Source organism: Lepidochelys kempii, chromosome 1 (genome assembly GCF_965140285.1).
Source record: "Lepidochelys kempii isolate rLepKem1 chromosome 1, rLepKem1.hap1, whole genome shotgun sequence".
Lineage (NCBI taxonomy): Eukaryota > Metazoa > Chordata > Testudines > Cheloniidae > Lepidochelys > Lepidochelys kempii.
Window position 1 is genome coordinate 225,912,457 of NC_136380.1, and position 20,073 is coordinate 225,932,529.

The 20,073-nt window shown below is 43.4% G+C and overlaps 2 protein-coding genes across 2 annotated transcripts in view; one reads left to right on the forward strand and one right to left on the reverse strand.

Annotated features, from left to right (window-relative positions):
• Positions 1 to 10,905, reverse strand: part of LOC140906111 (tetratricopeptide repeat protein 38) — a 30,594-nt gene extending 19,689 nt beyond the window's left edge. Inside the window, exons 1-2 of the mRNA XM_078851476.1 lie at positions 10,738 to 10,905; positions 311 to 483 (exon numbers count right to left, since the gene is read on the reverse strand). The gene's annotated coding sequence lies outside the window, so the exon portion shown is untranslated. The remainder of the gene's footprint in view (positions 1 to 310; positions 484 to 10,737) is intronic.
• PKDREJ (polycystin family receptor for egg jelly) lies at positions 10,625 to 18,589 on the forward strand. The gene has a single exon (XM_073329613.2). It carries the CDS (start codon positions 10,625 to 10,627, stop codon positions 18,587 to 18,589), a length of 7,965 nt encoding a protein of 2,654 aa, XP_073185714.1.
• The last annotated feature ends 1,484 nt before the right edge of the window (positions 18,590 to 20,073 follow it).

The following is a 20,073-nucleotide window of genomic DNA, read 5'->3' on the forward strand; positions in this document are numbered from 1 at the left end:
ATGTCATCTGTGACATTTTTGAGTGCTATAAATTAATCATCATCAATGACTCATTCAGACAAAATCTAAGTTAAAAACAGCTGACCAGTGGGTCAATAGGAATGCAAAAAAAAATAAGTTAATTCTTATATACATATTTTTAAAGCCAAGGGTGGTTAGTTGGCACTCCCTTTTCTGTCCTCAGGCAGCGATTACAGGAATAAGCAGGGAAGGTTTGCAACACCATCACACATTGCAGACCAGAAGCTTCTGAACTTATGCAAACCAGAGGTGACGATCCACAGACATCTGAAGATCAACTCTTGCATACCTACTCAGAGGAATATCAGGTGTCCAGTAAGGATAAACACAGGCAACAGAGTCTCGCATCTGTGTTTGACATCCCATGTAAAAGTAAGTGGCATGGGCAAATTTGAGCGCTAGCATGTCATTTGGATGGTCCGTAGAATTTGATCCCACACATTACGAGCTATGGGAAGACACCTAGAGAGAAGAAAACATATTAATCATTGACAGAGTCAGCAAGACTTAACTGTCTCAGTCTAATATTTCTAAACTTATACTACTCCAGCAAGTGTAAGTGAAAAACCGAACAAGAAGTGACAATTTCCTAGCTTGCAGGAATTTTTCTTAATTTATAATATACACGATTGTTATACTGTCTTCACAGCATACTTTCTACACAGTCACGTATATGGTGTTCTTTGTTACTCGTACTGCACTGTAACAGAAGGGAAAATGAATCACCTTTTGGCCCTGATCTTGCATGTTGAGCCACATGGAAAGATCCTTACACCTGCAGAGAGTCTCACAGAAGTTTATTTAGTTCCTCACAGGTGCAGAGGTCCCGCCACGCAAACTGAACTTGCAGGGTCAGAGCTTTAGTGATTTCATTTCTAACCTTTGTTATCAAATATTAGCATAAAAATATTTTCTTATTGACAGGAAGCAAATAATCAAAACTAATAGCATGCAATATTTTTGACAGGATATGCAAACTCAATATATTTCTGTAAATGCTCAAATGCCCAAAGTCCTAATTTTCTTGGAGTGCTTCCAACTATGTATCATCTCTCCTTTTTAGAGGAAACAGGGCTTGTGGTGCAGGGGGGCTATAAAAAGAAGAACAGGAAAAGACTGCTGCAGCCCCAGCTCCATGGGATGCTATGCTCAATTTTCAGCATAACCAAAGATTTAGCCTCTTGAGTGGTTTTAGTTTTAAAAATAGTTTAGTCCATTACTGGAATAATGGTAGGTTTTAAAATACAGAATGCTTAAAACTAATTAAGTTTAGTATGCTGGCATCATAACAATAATTTTTATTATGATACTACTTGTTAATTAGCACAGTGATGCATACGGTCACACAAGAGGACTGAAAGATGCCAAGACAACAATAAAAATGAAAACAGAAATGGCAACGTGCAATCACACTATACACATTTTGAATGATAAAACCCTCTCCACCTCTTCTTCCCTAAAAACCAACCGCTTACCCACTGGCAAATGTGTCTAGTGCAGAAACATGAGCTTCTTCCTCTCAGTCAGTGGTTGCGATTCTGAGAATGGCATCATCTTTTTCATCGCACTGTCCAGCTCTTTGTCTAACCACTCTGAAGTTCCAGTGCCAATCAGAACCAAGCCATTAGCAATCACGTGTCCCATTGCTGAAGAAAGCAGCATGGATAAACATTAGACTCTAAGAAGAATTGTAAGTAATTTAACAGGTGCAGAAGCACTAGGCTAAACTACTGAGATAAGTTTAAATGAGAGCCAGAGGCAGTAGATGGCAGTAGTGCTAGAGACTGGTTAGGATCCCAATGGAAAGCCCAGGCAACTTAAGGTGCATCTACACTGCAAAGTAAGCACAGACTCAGGTTGAGTCCATCTACACACAAATCTCACAGACTCGGGTTTGCACTTAGGATCCTAGGAGCCTGCAGGGGTGAAGGGTTCAAATCCAAGTCAAGCCAAGACCCAGGGTTCAACTCTATTGCTTTGTAATATAAATGTAGCCTCTTGACTTGGGTCCTGTGAGTCCACCAAAAGTATCCCACAATCCTCTTGGCCAGCTTCCTTTGTCCTTTCTATCCCAAGAATCTCCAATCGACTGCAGGGAAATGGAAGTAACCCCTCTAAGTTTAGTGTAGCAGCTGGGTATCAGCCTTTAACCTAGCCACTGTCTTCTGAACACCGAGCTGCAAACACACCATCAGAGAACCTTCTGTATTTGCTGACCAGGAGAAGCCTTTTGCAAAGCACGCTGCTTCATGGTCACAGGAGCGCAGACAGATTTTAGTAAATCCTTGGGCCAGCAAAACAGTGTCTTTAGTAAGAGTACAAATAATGACCATACATACCAGCAAATAGCGAAGAAGCTGGCAGTGTTGCAAATTTACCAAACCAGTGAACAGTGCAGGGAGCAGATTAAGTGGCTCAAGACTGAGTACAGGAAAACCAGGGATCACACCTTGGGCAACATGCCTTTTTTATGAGGAGTTTGACCGGGTTCTGGGCACTGTGCTGAGCAGAGCCAGCGGTGGTGCATGATGATGTGATCATCTGGAATGGCACCCTGCTGACCCCAGCATCTAGCATGGCAACTGATGGGAGCCAGCAGCAAGCGCTGAGTGAGGCCAGCAAAGTGACTCTGTGGCTGAAACTGTTCCCAGAGGAGGCTTTCAGGAGGAGCACCAGCAGCACATCCTGGGGCCATACTCGGATGACCTGTTTGATGCATCTCTGAGGAACAGCCCACTGTGGATCCTGCAGCAGCCACAGAAGGGACAGAAGCCTGCACTGAGCTTTGTGAGACAATAACCATCTGTGTCTTGTCCTGTTCCAGGCCCCTCGACCTCTAGTGATTGCAGTACCTCCACAGCTTGCCCACAGTGCAGCAGAAGCCTGGGCCATTCCAAGTGGACCATTCCAAGTGGAAGCATTTCTGTGATGAACTTATGGTTGAAGTTCTAAACAGGGACAACAAGTAGGTCCAGTATCAAAGACAGAGGGACTTAGGCTAGAGGAAAAGTATGCTGAGCGCCAAGAGGAAAGGCTCAGGCTTCTTGCATATCTTGAGGACAGGGTTTCAGAATGAGACCATGCACTTGTTTCACAATTCCTGGAACAGGAACAGCAGCTAAGGGAGGAGGACAGAGCTCAGCAGAAAGAACTGTCTGAACAGCTATATCACTAATGGCTGCAAGAGTATCGAGTTCTGCTGCATTATGTGCACCATGGCATGAGTCCAATGCATGGCCCTGTGATGCAGTCCAAAAAGAGGTTGAAAAACTCCATGGCTGGGTGGCCCATGCAAACTTGCCCCATGCAGCTCTCGATATTTTCCCACACAGCGCTTCCCACCCCCAGCACAAAGGACACGGCAAACAGGGAAGGAAGGTAAAGGAGGATGGGCGGAGGTCGTGGTGGGGGTAGCAGACTTGCAATGGTAGGGGGTTTCAGTCTTGTACATGGTTTCACTTTTTGCACTTGTTCATGCACTTTTTTATTTTTATTTTTTCTGTAAGGTTCTGTTGTTACTGGAGTTTTGGTGTGGTACTGGCAGCTGGCCTGCCTGGCAGTGGGCGAATGTTGTACTTTTCTAATACATGTTTATAAATAAAGCTTTTTATTCAATCTATATAGTTTATTGCTATCACTGCATCACATCATACTACGTGTATTTAAAATAATAAAGGTAAACACATGATCAGGGACAATTAGGAATTAGCATGCAAACACTATTCTTCAATATAAGTTATCTATATCAATCCATACTTCATTCACTTTCTTACATCAATTTGAGGTTCACCACTTTCCCCACCATTCATTTTTTCCCTGACAAGTGGTCACTTTCTTTCATTAATCCTATCATACTCATCAGTCAGCAGGAGGATAGCACGCATTGTCTCCTCCAGTCCCTAAGCACATCGCCATCCTCAATAAGACTGAGATCCAAATCCAAGCATATACTACCAAGTTACTTTTCATTTTAGTAATTACATTTCATAGTTCATTGGAAGTACATTTTTTCAACCCATTTCTCATGTCTGCCTTTTAAAAGAGAATGTCCTAAAGGGAAGAAAAAGGGCTATCTTGTAGAACATAAATAAAATTAATCAGTATATTTTCAGGACCCAGCCCTTATGCTTATGCATGTGATACTCCTGGGGGAATTCTGCGCCCTTCTGGGGGCGCAAAATTCATATCTTCCAAAGATTTCTTGGTTCCCCTGCAGAAAAATTGGGGAGCAAAGAAATCTGTGGGGAACACATGCCCCTTCCGCAGCAGCCCAGGGGTACATCTGCTGTGGAGAGACGTTAAGGGGATGGGTCTGATTTGGGCACATGCTTGTGTGGGAACAAGTGAGAGAGACTCAATCTGTCCCTCTCGCTTGCTGTTGCTGCATCCCCGGATTGGAGGCCTAGGGCTGTGTGAAGTAGGCTTTGTCCCTGAGGCAGAGCAGAAATTTAACAACTAAGCAGGCAGGGGGCCAATGTTCCCATTGTTAGTTAATTGTTCCCATTCTTAGTCAATTAAGGCTCCTTCACTTGGCTGGAGTGGTGTAAAGGAGCCTTATTGTAAATGACTGTAATGGAATCTTCAGTTAGGAAGAGCTATGTGCTTTCTCACTGTTTCTCCTGTGCCAGAGAGGCACAATGGGGTTAGACTACAAATTAGGATCTATTTTACTTATCCATTTAAAAATAATGCACGACAATGATTAGCAAAACTGTATGATTTTCATTTTAAACTGACATTCTACTTACAGAACACCAAACACCAAAATAAAAGTAATGTAATTTAAATGAAAATCCAGGATTATAACTGGAATGCAGGGTATTGGTTACCAAGTATTTGTAACTTAACTTTCATGTGTTTAGGAAATGCTGAACAGTTATTGTGATTTTTTTTCTGTATGGCAGTTTAAATAAATTACCAAAATAAGAGAAACTGGTGTGATTATATTGCATTATTTTGACAAATAAAATATGCAGAATTTTGCATTTTTGGCACAGAATTCCACCAGGAGTAATATGAAATAAGCTAAGCATATAAAATTACTATACTGTACGTTCAGCCTCAGTGATAACCATTAATAAGGTATACATACTAAAAATTGGATCTGCTGCTAGTAACTTGGAGAGACATCCTTCAATGCCTCCTAGACTCTTATCATTGGTCCATGTGAATAAAGAGTGAAGTTGACTAGAAATTAGGTTTCTTTTCATTGTCTCAATTGAGTGAATTCAAAAGTAACAAGATAAATGGGAACAGTGAGACTAATTTTTTTCAGATGTAATTATCTAACATATCATCAATAAATGAGGGAATCTGTTTCTTAAAAATATTTTTTTTAACGTGACACTCTCCACTTAATTAATAAAAAGGGTAAACAATTCAAAAATCAACTGCCACAAACACTCTTTTTATGCTTGTCAGTCCCTTCAATGCATGTTTTATCAAAACTCTTCCATACCTGAGTCAGTGTATGTCAAGGTTCCTCCCCCACTCTGAACTCTAGGGTACAGATGTGGGGACCTGCATGAAAAAACCTCCTAAGCTCATCTTTACCAGCTTAGGTTAAAACTTCCCCAAGGTACAAAATATTCCCCCCGTTGTCCTTGGACTGGCCGCTACCACCACCAAACTAATACTGGTTACTGGGGAAGAGCTGTTTGGACGCGTCTTTCCCCCCAAAATACTTTCCAAAACCCTGCACCCCACTTCCTGGACAAGGTTTGGTAAAAAGCCTCACCAATTTGCCTAGGTGACTACAGACCCAGACCCTTGGATCTTAAGAACAATGAACAATCGTCCCAACACTTGCACCCCCCCTTTCCTGGGAAATGTTGGATAAAAAGCCTCACCAATTTGCATAGGTGACCACAGACCCAAACCCTTGGATCTGAGAACAATGAAAAAGCATTCAGTTTTCTACAAGAAGACTTTTAATAAAAAATAGAAGTAAATAGAAATAAAGAAATCCCCCCTGTAAAATCAGGATGGTAGATATCTTACAGGGTAATTAGATTCAAAAACATAGAGAACCCCTCTAGGCAAAACCTTAAGTTACAAAAAAGATACACAGACAGAAATAGTTATTCTAGTCAGCACAATTCTTTTCTCAGCCATTTAAAGAAATCATAATCTAACACATACCTAGCTAGATTACTTACTAAAAGTTCTAAGACTCCATTCCTGTTCTGTCCCTGGCAAGAGCAGCATACAGACAGACACAGACCCTTTGTTTCTCTCCCTCCTCCCAGCTTTTGAAAGTATCTTGTCTCCTCATTGGTCATTTTGGTCAGGTGCCAGCGAGGTTACCTTTAGCTTCTTAACCCTTTACAGGTGAGAGGAGCTTTCCCCTGGCCAGGAGGGATTTCAAAGGGGTTTACCCTTCCCTTTATATTTATGACAGTGTAGCATCAAACATTTTGCAGGCCTCATTACTAGTGGTGGATAGGACAAGTCCAGCATCCTGCCATGCCTATATAAAAAACAAGATGTGCGTATGCAGTGTTTTAGTAGCTGTGATGGTCCCAGAATATTAGCACCTTTTCCAGACTGAAGAAGAACTCAGCGTAGTTCAAAAGCTTGTCTCTCTCACCAACAGAAGTTGGTCCAATGAAAGATATCACCTCACCCACTTAAACAAGATGTGAGACTGTTTACTGAATACACTGATTTTCCAGATGACATGTAAGCTGAGGTATAAGAATCGAAAGAAGGTTACCGGCAATTTCGTTTCATCTACTTAAAAAAAAAAATTAACAGGACAACTTGAGAAGCTATGTGAGCCTTTTATTCAACTAAATTATATTTGAGGAATCCTCTTAATGGGGATAGAAAGTACGGAATGGTAGTGGTGGAAGAAAGACAAGGCAAATTCCACAATACTGTGGATGATGCAGATATGTTATGGGTCTTGTGATTTTAGGATCAGTCTCTCTTTAACCTTCAATTGTATAATAGTCCCATCTCTTCGGATATACCCCTTTCAAAATGGTTATGTGGCAAAATAAAATCCTTGCTTTGCTTCCTATCAAACCAATACCACCAGTGACACTGGGGGCCCAGATTATCTGCTGGTGTAAATCCACAGAAGTCAACTGAGTTATGCCAGCAAAATATTTGACCTAAGGATTCATTTATAGGACTTAGTATGGACATTTGATAAGGCTAAAACATAACACACAAACACTGAAAGAATTATGCTGTGCACAATTTTACACACAGATTATATAACAGCCTCATTCTATAAACTCCATGGCTAACATCTCATTGCTATAACAGAGGTTTCAGATCGACCAAGGTGATTTATAAGCAGGAAGATTAAAGTAAGACCTTTTATTAGCTGGATGAGGTGATGTATGTTTTACACATTAGTGTGGTTGGCTGTGGTGAACTGGTCATGAATGTCCTTAGGGGTATTCCTAAAACAATCCCAATGGTCAAATGAGAAATCTAATGATAATTCCTAATTTGCCATCAGATTGCCCGTGCAACCTTAATTCTGCTCCCTTGCACATATACATATATTCTTTAATTACATAATATTTCTTTTCCACAGGATGGATGCACAAAGAGGTGGAATGAAGGATGGATGGGAAACCTTAAACCTCATTTCCTAACTTTCACGTGCTTGACTTTGCCACCTAAACAACATTTTTTAACTTTGTATCCAAAAAGCTATCTAAATACACAGACCAGTTCCCACTCTCTCTTTCTATACTGGTACCACTGGCACTATTAAGACTACAAGCTTCTATGGGCAGAGACTCATGTTAACACATTTTATCCACTGTATAATGCTAGGCACACTTTAAGAACTACACAAATAACTGCAGTCAAACTCAGTTTTTCTTCCATAACATAGAATTTACAGAAAATAAAGATGGAAAGACCTGGAGCCATTTAATAGATTCTCCTGCTAACGGAAGACTATTCCGTATATATTTTGCAGTTTTTTACCTACCCTCATTTTACAGTCTAAAATATTTTCTGAGTCGAACCGTGAACTCAAGTGTGGAAATTTGAAGCAACTAGCAGAGATATCTATTTTAATTAACAATTTCAAGGTTTCCTTAGTGTGATTGGATTAAAGATCACATGCAAGTAATTTAAGCAAATTGAGTACTCAAATTACAGTTAAAAAGACTATACTGGTATACATCTTTTGTTTAGTATTTGTACTATGTACAGAAATATGGCAAAAAAACACCAGCACCAAAGAATGGAAAAGAGGTAGGTAGACTGTATAACTCTGTATACATATTGATAGTAAGGCTTTGCCTGCACTAGCTTGGTTTCTGAAAAATATTCCACTGCTTCTGATGCTAACTCCACAGGTGGTACCAAGCATTGGAATACTGGAGTAGAAAAGGTGCCCTTGGCAGCCAGCATTATATCTATCCTGTTACGTAGACCTCTTTGTGCTTTGTCTGCACTAGTGCTCCCACCATTGTTAACACTGGGAGAGCTGTTTTTGTGTTAGCAATGGCAGGAAGCTTTTTAGAAAGCAGGATGGTGTAGACCGTGCCTATGGGGAGAAGCAGAGACCAGTAGAACTGCTATAAGTTGTACTGCCTGCTACAAACTTTGTATGGCTCAATAGTGCAAATAGGGAAAGGGGGCCTGAGCACCGTCTCCTTTTCCAGCTTTCCACTATATGCTGAAAACTTCAGCCTGTTTCACTCTCCCACATTTCCCATTATAGATATTGTGCTTGATCATTAACATTCCACCCTACCCCCACCCCAAAGCCAGCTGGACAGGACACAAATAAAATGTTTCACCCAAACATCTCAAAACATTTCACACACACAAGTAGCAATACAGCATCCCTGTGATTGTTTGCACAGTTGTAACCATGTTGGCCCCAGAATATTAGTCAGACAAGGTGGCTGAGGTAATATCCTTTACTGGACCAACTTCTACTGGTGAACCACACAAGCTTTTGAGTTACAGAGAGCTGAAGGAGAGCTCTATGTAGCTCAGGGGTGGGCAAATGTTTTGGCCTGAGGGCCATATCTAGGAAGAGAAATTGTATGGCGGGCCATGAATGCTCACAAAATTGGGGTTGGGGTGCGAGAGGGGATGAGGGCTCTGGTTGGGGGTGCAGGCTCTGGAGTTGGGCTGGGGATGAGGAGTTTGGGGTGTAGGAGGGTGCTCTGGGCTGGGACCAAGAGGTTCAGAGGATGGGAGGGGGATCAGGGCTGGGGCGGGGGTTGGGGCATGGGGAGAGGCTCAGGGGTGCAGGCTCCAAACGATGCTGACCTCAAGTGGCTCCCGGAAGCAGTGGCATGTCCCTTCTCTGGCTCCTACGCGGAAGCGTGGCCAAGCGGCTCTGCATGCTGCCCCATCTGCAGGCACTGCCCCTGCAGCTACCATTGGAGTGCCAGAGGGGGCCACTGGAGCGCATAGAAGCTGGAGCGGGGCCATGCCACAGCTTCTGGGAGCTGCGCGGAGCAGCCCCCAACCCTACGCCCTAGCTGGAGCACGAGAGCGGGACAAGCCCCAGATCCTGCTCCCAAACGGGAGCTCCCGGGGTGGATCCGGCTGGCGGGCTGTAGTTTGCCCACCCCTGATGTAGCTAGACAGCTTGCCTCTTTCACCAACAGAAGTTGGTCCACTGAAAGATATTACTTCACCCCACTTGTGTGTCTAGCATCCCTGTGAGACGGATGTACTGTATGTTATTCCCCACTTTAAGACAGGGAGCCTGAGGCAGGGAGAGGTGAAGTGCTTACAAAAGGCAGGCTGGGGCAGAATGGGAGATGGGAGCCAAGAGCCTGATTCTTTGTGGTAAGTCACCACCACAAAACCCTCTGTGTCTGCAGAAAGCAAACGGCCGCTTGTATTCATGGTATTTAAGAAGAGGCGGGACAATCACCAGTCGGGAGGCTCAAGGTTTACTTGGCACTGCCTGCGCCTGGAACCGGACTAAGCGACCGCTCCAGGTCCCTTCCAGCCCCATGTTACTGTGGGTGCGGGGGCAGGGGTTTTGGGGGGGGGGGGAGAGAGGCGATGCCCTGCAGGACAGAGTCACCTGGGGCGTTGGAGACGAACCTGCCCCACGAACTGCACCTGGGAGGAAGAGACACCCCCCCCACACACACACAGAGTCACCCCGCTCCGCCTCCGGCCTGAGGGTCGCTGGGGGCGAGCGCAGAGCCCCCAGCTCCCCGCAGCACGCGGGCCCCAGAGCGGGCAGCGGGGCGGGGGCCGCTCCCGCCTCACCTTAAAGTCTCTCAGCGGCACCATGTTCCCGGCCCCTTCTCTGCCCCTCGGGCTTCAGGGCCGGGCCTGGCCCCAGCAGCGAGACACGGCGGGGCCAGGCGCGGGCGGCTCGGGCTCCGCTGAGCGGGTAGCGGCCCCTGGGGGCGCTGGGGGTCACAGCGCTGGCCCCGGCCTTTAGCCCCAGATCAGGGAAGGGAGGAATCTGGGCGCCACATAAAAGACGGGGGGCGCAGTGGCCGGGGGGGGGGAGCTCCCGGCTGTGCCGGGGCGCGGGGAATTCCGGGCTCCGCAGCGGCTGCTCGGTGGCAGTTGGAGCCGTTGGGAGGCGCCTGTTCATGGGCCAGGGATCACCCCTTGGGCCCCTCCCCCACCCCACCCCACCATGCCTCCGCTGCTGCTCCCCAGCCTCCTCCTGCAGCTCCTGGGCCACTGCGGCCCCCCGTGCCTGGCTGCTGCGGCCCCCCCCCGCTTCCAGCTCCCGCCACTGCTAGTCACCTGCTCGGATCCGCACGGGCGTGTCTATGGGCGCCGGGACAACGAGGTCTGGGCCTCGTGCCTGTGGGATGGCCCCATCGAGCTGCGTTACAGGCGGGCCCCGGGAGCCGCGTCAAGAGTCCAGGAGGGAGAGACACAACTGCCCCCCCCACCGCGCTGCCGCTGGTACCGGGACTCGGCCTGGGTGCAGGACACCTCTCGCTGGTCAGGCAGGGCAGTGCTGGGTCCAGGCCTGGCTGGGGCGGGCCCTGCTCCACCCTGGGCCTCAAGCCACATCACGGTGCAGTGTGTGTCGGCCTCGTGTGCCGTGCCTACGTGTCTGCACCGCAACCTGAGCATCGAGGTGTCCGGGCAGGATGTGCGGCTCTTCCTGCTGTGGCCACCCGAACCCCCCATCCTCGAGTGGCAGCCTGTGCAGCTGGGCTGGTGTGCACGCCTCAAGAGCTCACGCTGGCCCTACCGCTTCAGCAGCCGCGGGGGCAGCCCTGCCGCACTCCTCATTCCCGGCAACCAGCACCACAAGCTGCTCCCACCTGCTGCCTACCCAAGAGCTGAATTGCACCAGGTCTGTGCCTCCTACTACAGCTACCGTCTGACCGTGCACTATACCCGCCGCGGTCTCTACATTGCCTCAGTCAGCATGGAGCAGGGGCCTCGGATCAGCCTTAGCCTCACCCTGAGGGTGGAGCCGGCTCTGCTGCATGTCCTCAGTGCCCACTCTAAGCTATTTAGCCTTCCTTACCAGCCCCTCAATCTCTCCTGGAGCCTACAGTCCCTTGGCCCCAGGACACTGGCCTACAGGCTGCTGGACATGCAGGGCACGGGGGGCTGGTCAGCCTCCTACAATCCTTATGCTTTGCAGAGCAATTTCTGTGCTGACTCCATGTCCCAGAAGGCTAGTGAAATGGTGCTGGCCAGCATCTACTTCCATGTTGATGGAGAGTGGTTTGGTGATCTAGCAGGGGAGCTGAGTTTCTCCAATGCTACGCTGGGCCTGACAGTGAACAGTGAAACTCCCACCTACCTCACCCTCAATGCCAAGAAGACCAAGACTGGCACTTACATTTTTAGCCGCAACCATGGACTTTATTACACCACCCAAGCAAACAATGCCAGTGCCCCTGATGATGGCTTCAGCACGCATTATATATTCTTCCAGCAGCAGAGCCTTTCCTTCTTGCTCACTATTGAGTTTGTGAGGTTGCAGTGGTACAAGTTCAACATGCACTTGTATCTCAACCGGAAAGGAGCCCTGTTCAAATCGCTAATGGACAGGGATATAGAAGTCCACATTTTCAACAGCGGTCCTTCTTTTTTGCGGAGTTTGATCTACATTGTGTGGTTTATTCCTGTGCAACATCCGATGCTGCAGTGTGAGTGGACCTTCAACTTGCAGTTGTTTGGGTCAAGAAAAGAGTACCTTATCCAGAACAATACTTATATATATGATGATCATGTCAGAAATGCAGCCCACTTTGTCCGTCGCTCTGTTTTACCTTTTAATCCTGCCCTATACACAGGGTTTGTGGCAAAAGTGAATTGTACCAGAAGTGGACTTACACCTGCTGTTTTAAAAGTCACAGTCAACACTTATGCTTCAAAGGTCATGGAGTCACTGGTGTCTTGTCAGAAAAAACCTTGTTTCATAGAGCGTTTGAGAATCCAGAAGCCTGATCTTGTTTTCCCCATCATACGTACTAAAAAAGGGTTACAACTTATCCTGTATGCCAAGTTGCAAGTAAACTGCACAGATCTTGTACGTACTGAACAAATCTGGAAAATCTATGGTGTTCAAGATGTCATGACTATTCCAGACTGGACAAAACCTTTAAATCCACCCCTCATCTGGAGAAGACATATGCTCATTTTACAAATTCCCAGCTTTAGTTTAGATTATGGCTTGTATCTGTTTAATTTCTCTGTTAAAATAATTGCATCTGAGGGTGTTGTGGAAGGCTCAGATACAGTTTTTGTTCAGATTGAGAAGAGTGACCTGGTGGCAGTCATTGCTGGAGGCACCTTCCGGACAGTGGGTTTTTCTGATCATTGGACTCTGGATGGATCTACTTCCTATGATCCTGATTCACTGGACCGATTAGAGGGGCTCACATATTCGTGGTACTGTACAAAACATGTATCAGATTACGCAACCATGACAGTGAGTACAAATGGGACTTGTCATCCAGACCAGGTAGATTTGAAATGGATAAAGTTTTCTAGTCCTACTCAGACTGTTTTGCCAGAAACCCTTCAAGGAAATACTATGTATCATTTTCGTTTGGTCATTCAAAAGGATAACAGAAAGAGTTATGCTGACCAAACCATAAGTGTGCGGCCTGGATCTCCACCTGTTCTGAATGTTATATGCATTGAAAATTGTGGTAAATTTGTAATTCCAACAGATAGATTTACATTGTCTGGAAAATGCCTAAACTGTAGAATGACTAGTCGACCAGTCTATCACTGGTCACTTTTTTCAGGAAGTTTCACTGAAGTAAACTTTGATTGGGCTTCCAAAACTTCAACAGGGAAGTCTAGTGCATACATGTCTATACATGCTTTGACTTTTATGAATATTGCAGACCAGTCATACACTCTTCTCCTAAAAATAACCACTTGGGGTGGTAGGTCATCAACCTACAGGTACTCATTTTATGTAAATTCTCCACCTAAGATTGGAAAGTGTACCATCAATCCAACCAGGGGTGTTGCATTCCTGACAAAATTCATTGTTCAGTGTAGTGGATTTTCAGATACAAATTTACCTCTTATGTATAAAGTAATAGCAGCCTCAGATTTATTGAAAAGCAGTAGAATAACTTCGTTAGAGGAGAATACATTGGGGACAATAGTGTATTTTGACTATCAGCCTAAAACTCCTCCATCTTTTCTCCCCATTGGTATACCATCTAAGAAGTATACTTTGACAATCTATGTTCAAGTGTATGATTCCCTTGGGGCATTTTCCCAAGTAACTTTACATACAAGAGTGCAGGATCCAGCCAAAAGTAGACCACCAGATATTATGCTTAATGAACTGCTTGCTTTAACCAGTGGATCAAGTGCACCAATGACATCTTTGCTTCAAATTGGAGATTATTTAAATGTAGGCTATTTGGTTTATATGGTGGCCTCAATTTTAAATGATATTAAAACTGCACCAACTATCCAGGTGTCTAAAGTTGAATTTAGGGAAAGCCTTCTTAATCAGTCTTTGAGTATTCCTACTGCTAACGTAATGGAAGTAAATCAAGTAGTTGCTTGTATTTCTGAATTAACACAGGAAGTCACTGAAGTAAATAGAGCGTCACAACAGCTAGCTGTTCGAAAACTGAAAGAAGTGAGTGAAGCACTAAAAAGGTTCAGGGATAAAAACCTTGGGTCTGAACAAACAGAGCTTCTGAGCACTGGTATACTAACAGGCCTGTCCAATGTCCTGAAAGCTTCTCTTTTAGACCTCAGGAATGTCAATGTGCACGCAGTTAAACAAACCTTCTCTGTCATGGAGACTTTATCAGAAGTAGTCTTACAAGGCAAAGTCCCTGGAGAAAATGAAACTGTAATGGAGGCCAAAAGCTGGAACATTAAGTTAAAAAAAGATGAAAAGTGGGATGTCACAAATACTTTCTCCACCAAAAAAGACTGCAGGAATTGCTTTTATCCAACACTGAAGCAGGGGGATCATTCAGAATTGCCAATAGATGCTGTGATTTCCACTGTATTTTATGAGTTTGAAGAGAACCCCTTCCCTTGGTTGGCATATAGGTCAGATATTGTAACAACAGTGACTGGGTTCAAAATGACAGGAACCAAGGTGAATGGTGACATAATAGGGATCATGCCTGCAGTAGCAGAAGTGATTATTGCTAGAAAAGACAAGGAGTCTGCAGCTTTTAAATTGACAATAGGGCCTGATAAAACCCTCCCAAAAACAACTGGAGGATTTAGTTTTGAAGTGGACAGAAACTCCAAGGATGTATTTATCCAGATTTTGACTAAATTAAAAGTTTCTTTCAAGGTATTTATATACTTAGGTGTTAATGTCACCCACACCTCTCCTATAGCTTCTTTTTTTGCTTCTCACAGTGAGCCTGCAGTTGCAAGTGGGAATAAGTCAAATAACATAGATTGTGCAATTAAGGCTCCATATGTTATCTGTCTCCCACAGTCACTGCTGAGGGCCACAGCCCCAGTCAGTGGGACAGATAAATGGAATATCTCCATTATCTTGCAATCAGAATCCATTGTAAGATCCAGAAACAACAGATTGGTGAGCATATCCCTTTTTAATGCTGCCTGCTTAGACCTAGATGGAGTGCAGAGTCAGTGGAAAGAAGGTACATGCGTTCTTGGCCCTCTTACCAGCTGGCAACAGGTACATTGCATCTGCAAGGCGAAGCAGCACACCAAGAGAACAGCAAGCCGCACCAGTTCCTCCAAATTCAATATCAAGTTCTTGGCCTCCAAAGTATTTGTGATCCCCAACCCAGTTGATCTGGAAAAATCCCTTTTAGCAAAAATACACAAAAACGCAGTGACCCTCTTAACAGTGCTTTTCATTTTTTTAGTCTATTTTCTCCTAGCTCTCTGGGCCATGAGAAAAGACCGGACTGATAAAGTTAGCAGGGACAAAGTTATAGTCCTGCCAGACAATGACCCCTTTGATAAAGTGTGCTACTTGGTCACTTTATACACAGGCAGTCGCTTGGGAGCTGGAACCACAGCAGACGTGTTTCTCCAACTCATAAGCCAAAATGGCACCAGTGACGTGCATCACTTACGGCACCCAACTTATTCATCATTCATTCGAGGAGGCACTGATACTTTTCTGCTAACTACCAAGAATGATTTAGGAGACATTTATTCCCTTAGGGTCTGGCACAATAACGGAGGTTCTTCTCCTGACTGGTTCTTAAGTAGAGTAAAAGTTGAAAATATGTACACTAAAGAGTTCTGGCTGTTTATTTGCAGGAAATGGCTTGCTCTTGACAAGGATGATCGCTTACTAGAAAGGACATTTGTTGTTACACACCCAAGAGTACCTTTGGCCAAAATGGACTATTTTTTTATAAATATTGCCAATGAACTCATGGATAGTCACATATGGTTATCTGTTTTTGCTCAGGTTGTCACTGGCTCTTTCAACAGACTCCAAAGATTGTCTTGCTGTTTAGCAGTACTATTGTGCACCCTGCTTATTAACATTATGTTCTTTAATGCCGACAAGAATAAAGAAGGTGTTTCAATACACTTACGATATTTGATATCAATAATAATAGGAATTGAAAGTGCTTTGGTTACCATCCCTGTGCAAATGATTATAACTGCCTTGTTTAAGTATTCACAGAAGGAGCCTTCTCCACGTGGTGCAGCTCCGAATCACCCAAAGGAAAGTTCACCCTTCATGTCTGGAAACCTTAGGAACTGGAAGGAACGCCTGCAAAAATGGTACCTTGCAGAAGCTTCGACACAACCTGTGAGTAGCAATTCTCGAGAGAACTCTTCCAATGCCCATGATTCATATAGCTTGCAGTATTTTGGTAAGAAAAGAAAACAAAGAACACCAAAAATGTGGAGTAATTGCACAATCTCTGAGGGTGCTGCAAATGCAATTGCAGCAGAGGAGGAAAATGCAGCTGATACTTCAACAGCAAAGGTTACAGCGCAACAGACCCAACCGCCGAATTCCAATTTCAGTAATAATTACGCAGAAGAAAAGGTTGCCAGTATTCAGAAAGAAAGAAAACCACTAAACATCCCCCTCATGCTCTTTCGCAAAAGGCCACAGATAACTTTTTGTTGGTGGTGTGTCTATGTCTCTTGGATATTGGTCATAGCTGTAGCGGGGGTGTCATCGTTTTTCATCGTATTATATGGTCTGTCCTATGGCTACAAAACATCATTAGAGTGGCTGTTAGCATCAATAGCCTCATTTTTTGAGAGTGTGCTGCTTCTTCAAACCCTAAAAATCATCGTTTTCTCAGCCCTGAGTACAGTTTATCCAAAGTACTGTGAAAACATCCCATGGACAACCAGGGATAATTTCCTTGAGATTAGGTTGGATGAAGTTACTATGGATGCAGATGAGATGAGAGAGAGGCACTATGAAATTATCAGACTCAGAGGCACTAAGCAGTATCAGCCCTTAGAAGAGGATGAAATCACAATCATGAGGAAAAGAGAGAAAATTAAAAGCAAAGCTTTCATCTTCCTAAAGGACATTGTCAGTCACTTTGTCTTTTTAACCCTAGTATTAAACATTGCCTACTCTACAGAAAACACCAACAGCTTTTACTACAATCAAGTTATTCATAAACAATTCTCTCTCAAGCTCTCCAACGTGGATAAACTAGAACACATTTACCTGTGGGTGAAGAGTGTCTTTTTGCCTTTGATCCACAATAACCACCAACCAACTTTTCTTTCTGACAGCTGGTCCAAAATCCTAGGTTTGCCAAGGATGAGGCAAGTAAGGGCAAAAAGTACTGAGAAAAAATGTTTCTATCCTCACAGCTTTGTAAATAAATTTGTGATCAGTAAAAGCCATTGTCTTCATAAATATGGCAGTGACCCTGAAGAGAGAGGTGACTATGTTGGGTCCTGGACAAAGGGTGCCAACAGATCCGTTACTAGTGACACCAGCAGCTATGTAGGGTTTACATACCAGTCAAACAGAAATCACTGGGTGTATTACTCATATGGAGAATTATACACATATGGACCAGGAGGATACACTTTTTACTTCTTCCCTGCAGAACAGCGGCCTAATTCAACAAAAAGGCTGGATGTTTTACAAAACAGCAATTGGCTTGATGAAGAGACATGGGCTGTGATTATTGAACTAACTACATTTAACCCAGATGTACATTTATTTTGCAGCATCGCGGTCATATTTGAAGTTTCTCATTTTGGGCTTATAAACACAAGCTTGTCAGTACATTCTTTCACGCTCCCAATTTTCCAGCAGCAAAGCAGAACACAAATTTTTGTGTTTGTAACTGTTCTTGCTTTTCTCCTCATTTATATCATGGATGAAATTCACATCATACGCCAAGAAAGGACAAAGTATATTAAAAATGTTTCCAACTTAATCAATTTTGGTCTAAAGTCAGTGTTTTTCTTCTTTGTTTTTCTGCAAGTCATCAAATTTAAGATCGGGGCTGATATAGTAAAGTTTTACTTACTTAATCCAAATGATTTCATTCCTTTCCATACAGTTTCTCATGTAGATCAGACCTTGAGGATAACAATGGGCTTTTTGGCATTTCTCATAGTTTTGAAAACTCTCAGGTATTCCAGATTCTTTTATGATGTGCGCCTGGCACAAAGATCCATCTTGGCAGCTCTTCCTGGAATCTGTTCTATGGCACTTGTGGTGGCAGTGTACTTTTTTGTATACATGGCTTTTGGCTACCTAGTGTTTGGCCAACATGAATGGAATTATAATAATATGATTCATTCAGCTCAGACTGTCTTCTCCTATTGTGTTTCAGCTTTTAAGGACACTGCTTTTACATCCAACCGGTTGCTGGGGGGTCTTTTCCTAGCCTCTTTTATGCTGGTGATGATCTGTGTCTTGATCAATTTATTTCAAGCTGTGATTATGTCTGCCTATGAGGATATGAAACAACCTGTATATGAAGAACCATCTGATGAAGCAGAGGTGATTACTTTTCTAGTTCATAAGATAAGAAGGATATGGTATTTTATCACCTGTAGGACACCATCAGCAAGTGATCCAGATCTTTTAAATAGCGTACTGTATGGGCAAGCTGAGAGGTATAGCCACCGACACTTAGGGCTAAAGACCAAAAAAATAAATGGCAAGAAAATGGTTTATCTTGTCATATGAGTAATGCAGGTTTTTATGTGCAATAAGAATGATTTTTAAAAAACAGTATAATATTAACAACAATAATAATGTATCCTCCAATACTTATTTCCCAAATCAGTGCTCATAAATATTCTGAATTAACTTGTTACATTAGGAAATTCTCAACAGAGAATAGCCACTCACTAGTGGTCCTCCTCAGATTTACCTCAGAATCCTTTGAGACAGTTGCCATAGTATTTTAAATTAGACAACAGTTCCTATAACATTTCATAGGCAACAGGTCAGGACTCAGTTCAATAGTTTATGGGGTCATCCTTGCCGCTGACAATAACCCAGCTGAAAATGGCTGAGCAAATCCACTATACTGGAAGACTAGAAATGGACAGGGAGCAGGTTCATGGCATGTATACCCCTGCCCAGAAACTGCTGGTAAAGTTTCTTCATGAATCACAACCTAAAGGATGAGAAATGTTACTTTGAAAGAAAAGATAGGACAATTTATAATAATTTGATTTGGCAAGCAAAAAAACGGTTTCAAAACTACATTTCCCTAACAAAGACAATTTAAATACAATACTATAAGGTTCTTAAAAGAATCAACAAATACCTTTGACCTATACAATTTGCTGTGTATTCAGACTGTGCATTCAGTGGAATTCTGGTATATTTTGCTATTTTGTTTGCATGTTGGTCAATATGTTAAGTTTTACTAAGTAATGAATGTCAGATAAATGGGTACAGGCAAGAAGAAAGGATTTGTTTTATCATATGAAGCATTATTAAATACATAGACCTTTGTTAGAAAAAATATATTTTCTATCCCTGTAACTTGTTTGCTGTAATAAATAAATCTGTTGTACAAAATTGATGTACAACAGATCCCCTCGCTCTCAATTCTAATTGTATGTGTTTTTATTATATGTTCATCTTTTGCATGGAAACATTCTCCTTAGTTGAGTTCCTGTTTATCTAATAAATTCCAGGTTCCCCCTTCTGTTCAGAAAAGTGGGGTTTTACTATACTAAGCTTCTGACTTATTGTGTATTCAGAGAGTATTTTTGATGTGAGTCAATTATACAGTATTGTGGGAACACATTTTATAGAAGTTTGTATCTTATTATAAACATTAAAGAATAAACCAGACTTTACAAACCTTAGATCATGTGGCTATTTCTTACCAATATAAGTGCATACATATACCAAATTCTGTCAGTAATCGGCATTGAATACAGATTCAAATGTCATCCTTTGAACTGATAGTTTGATAGATCTTCTGGATGCATCTACATGAAATGCACATATATGTAACTCAATCTAGAGGCATGGCTGCAGCATTCTCCCTTTTCTCCTCAGGGGTATGGGTTCTGGGTTCACCTATCAGGGTGCCTGGTTCCTCCACCCAAGGAAACTCCTTCTAGTGCTGAGAACATAGAAGGCCTGCCCCTTGTAAAATATTCATCACCCAATCTCATACACAGGAATGTTAGAGCATCAAAAAAACC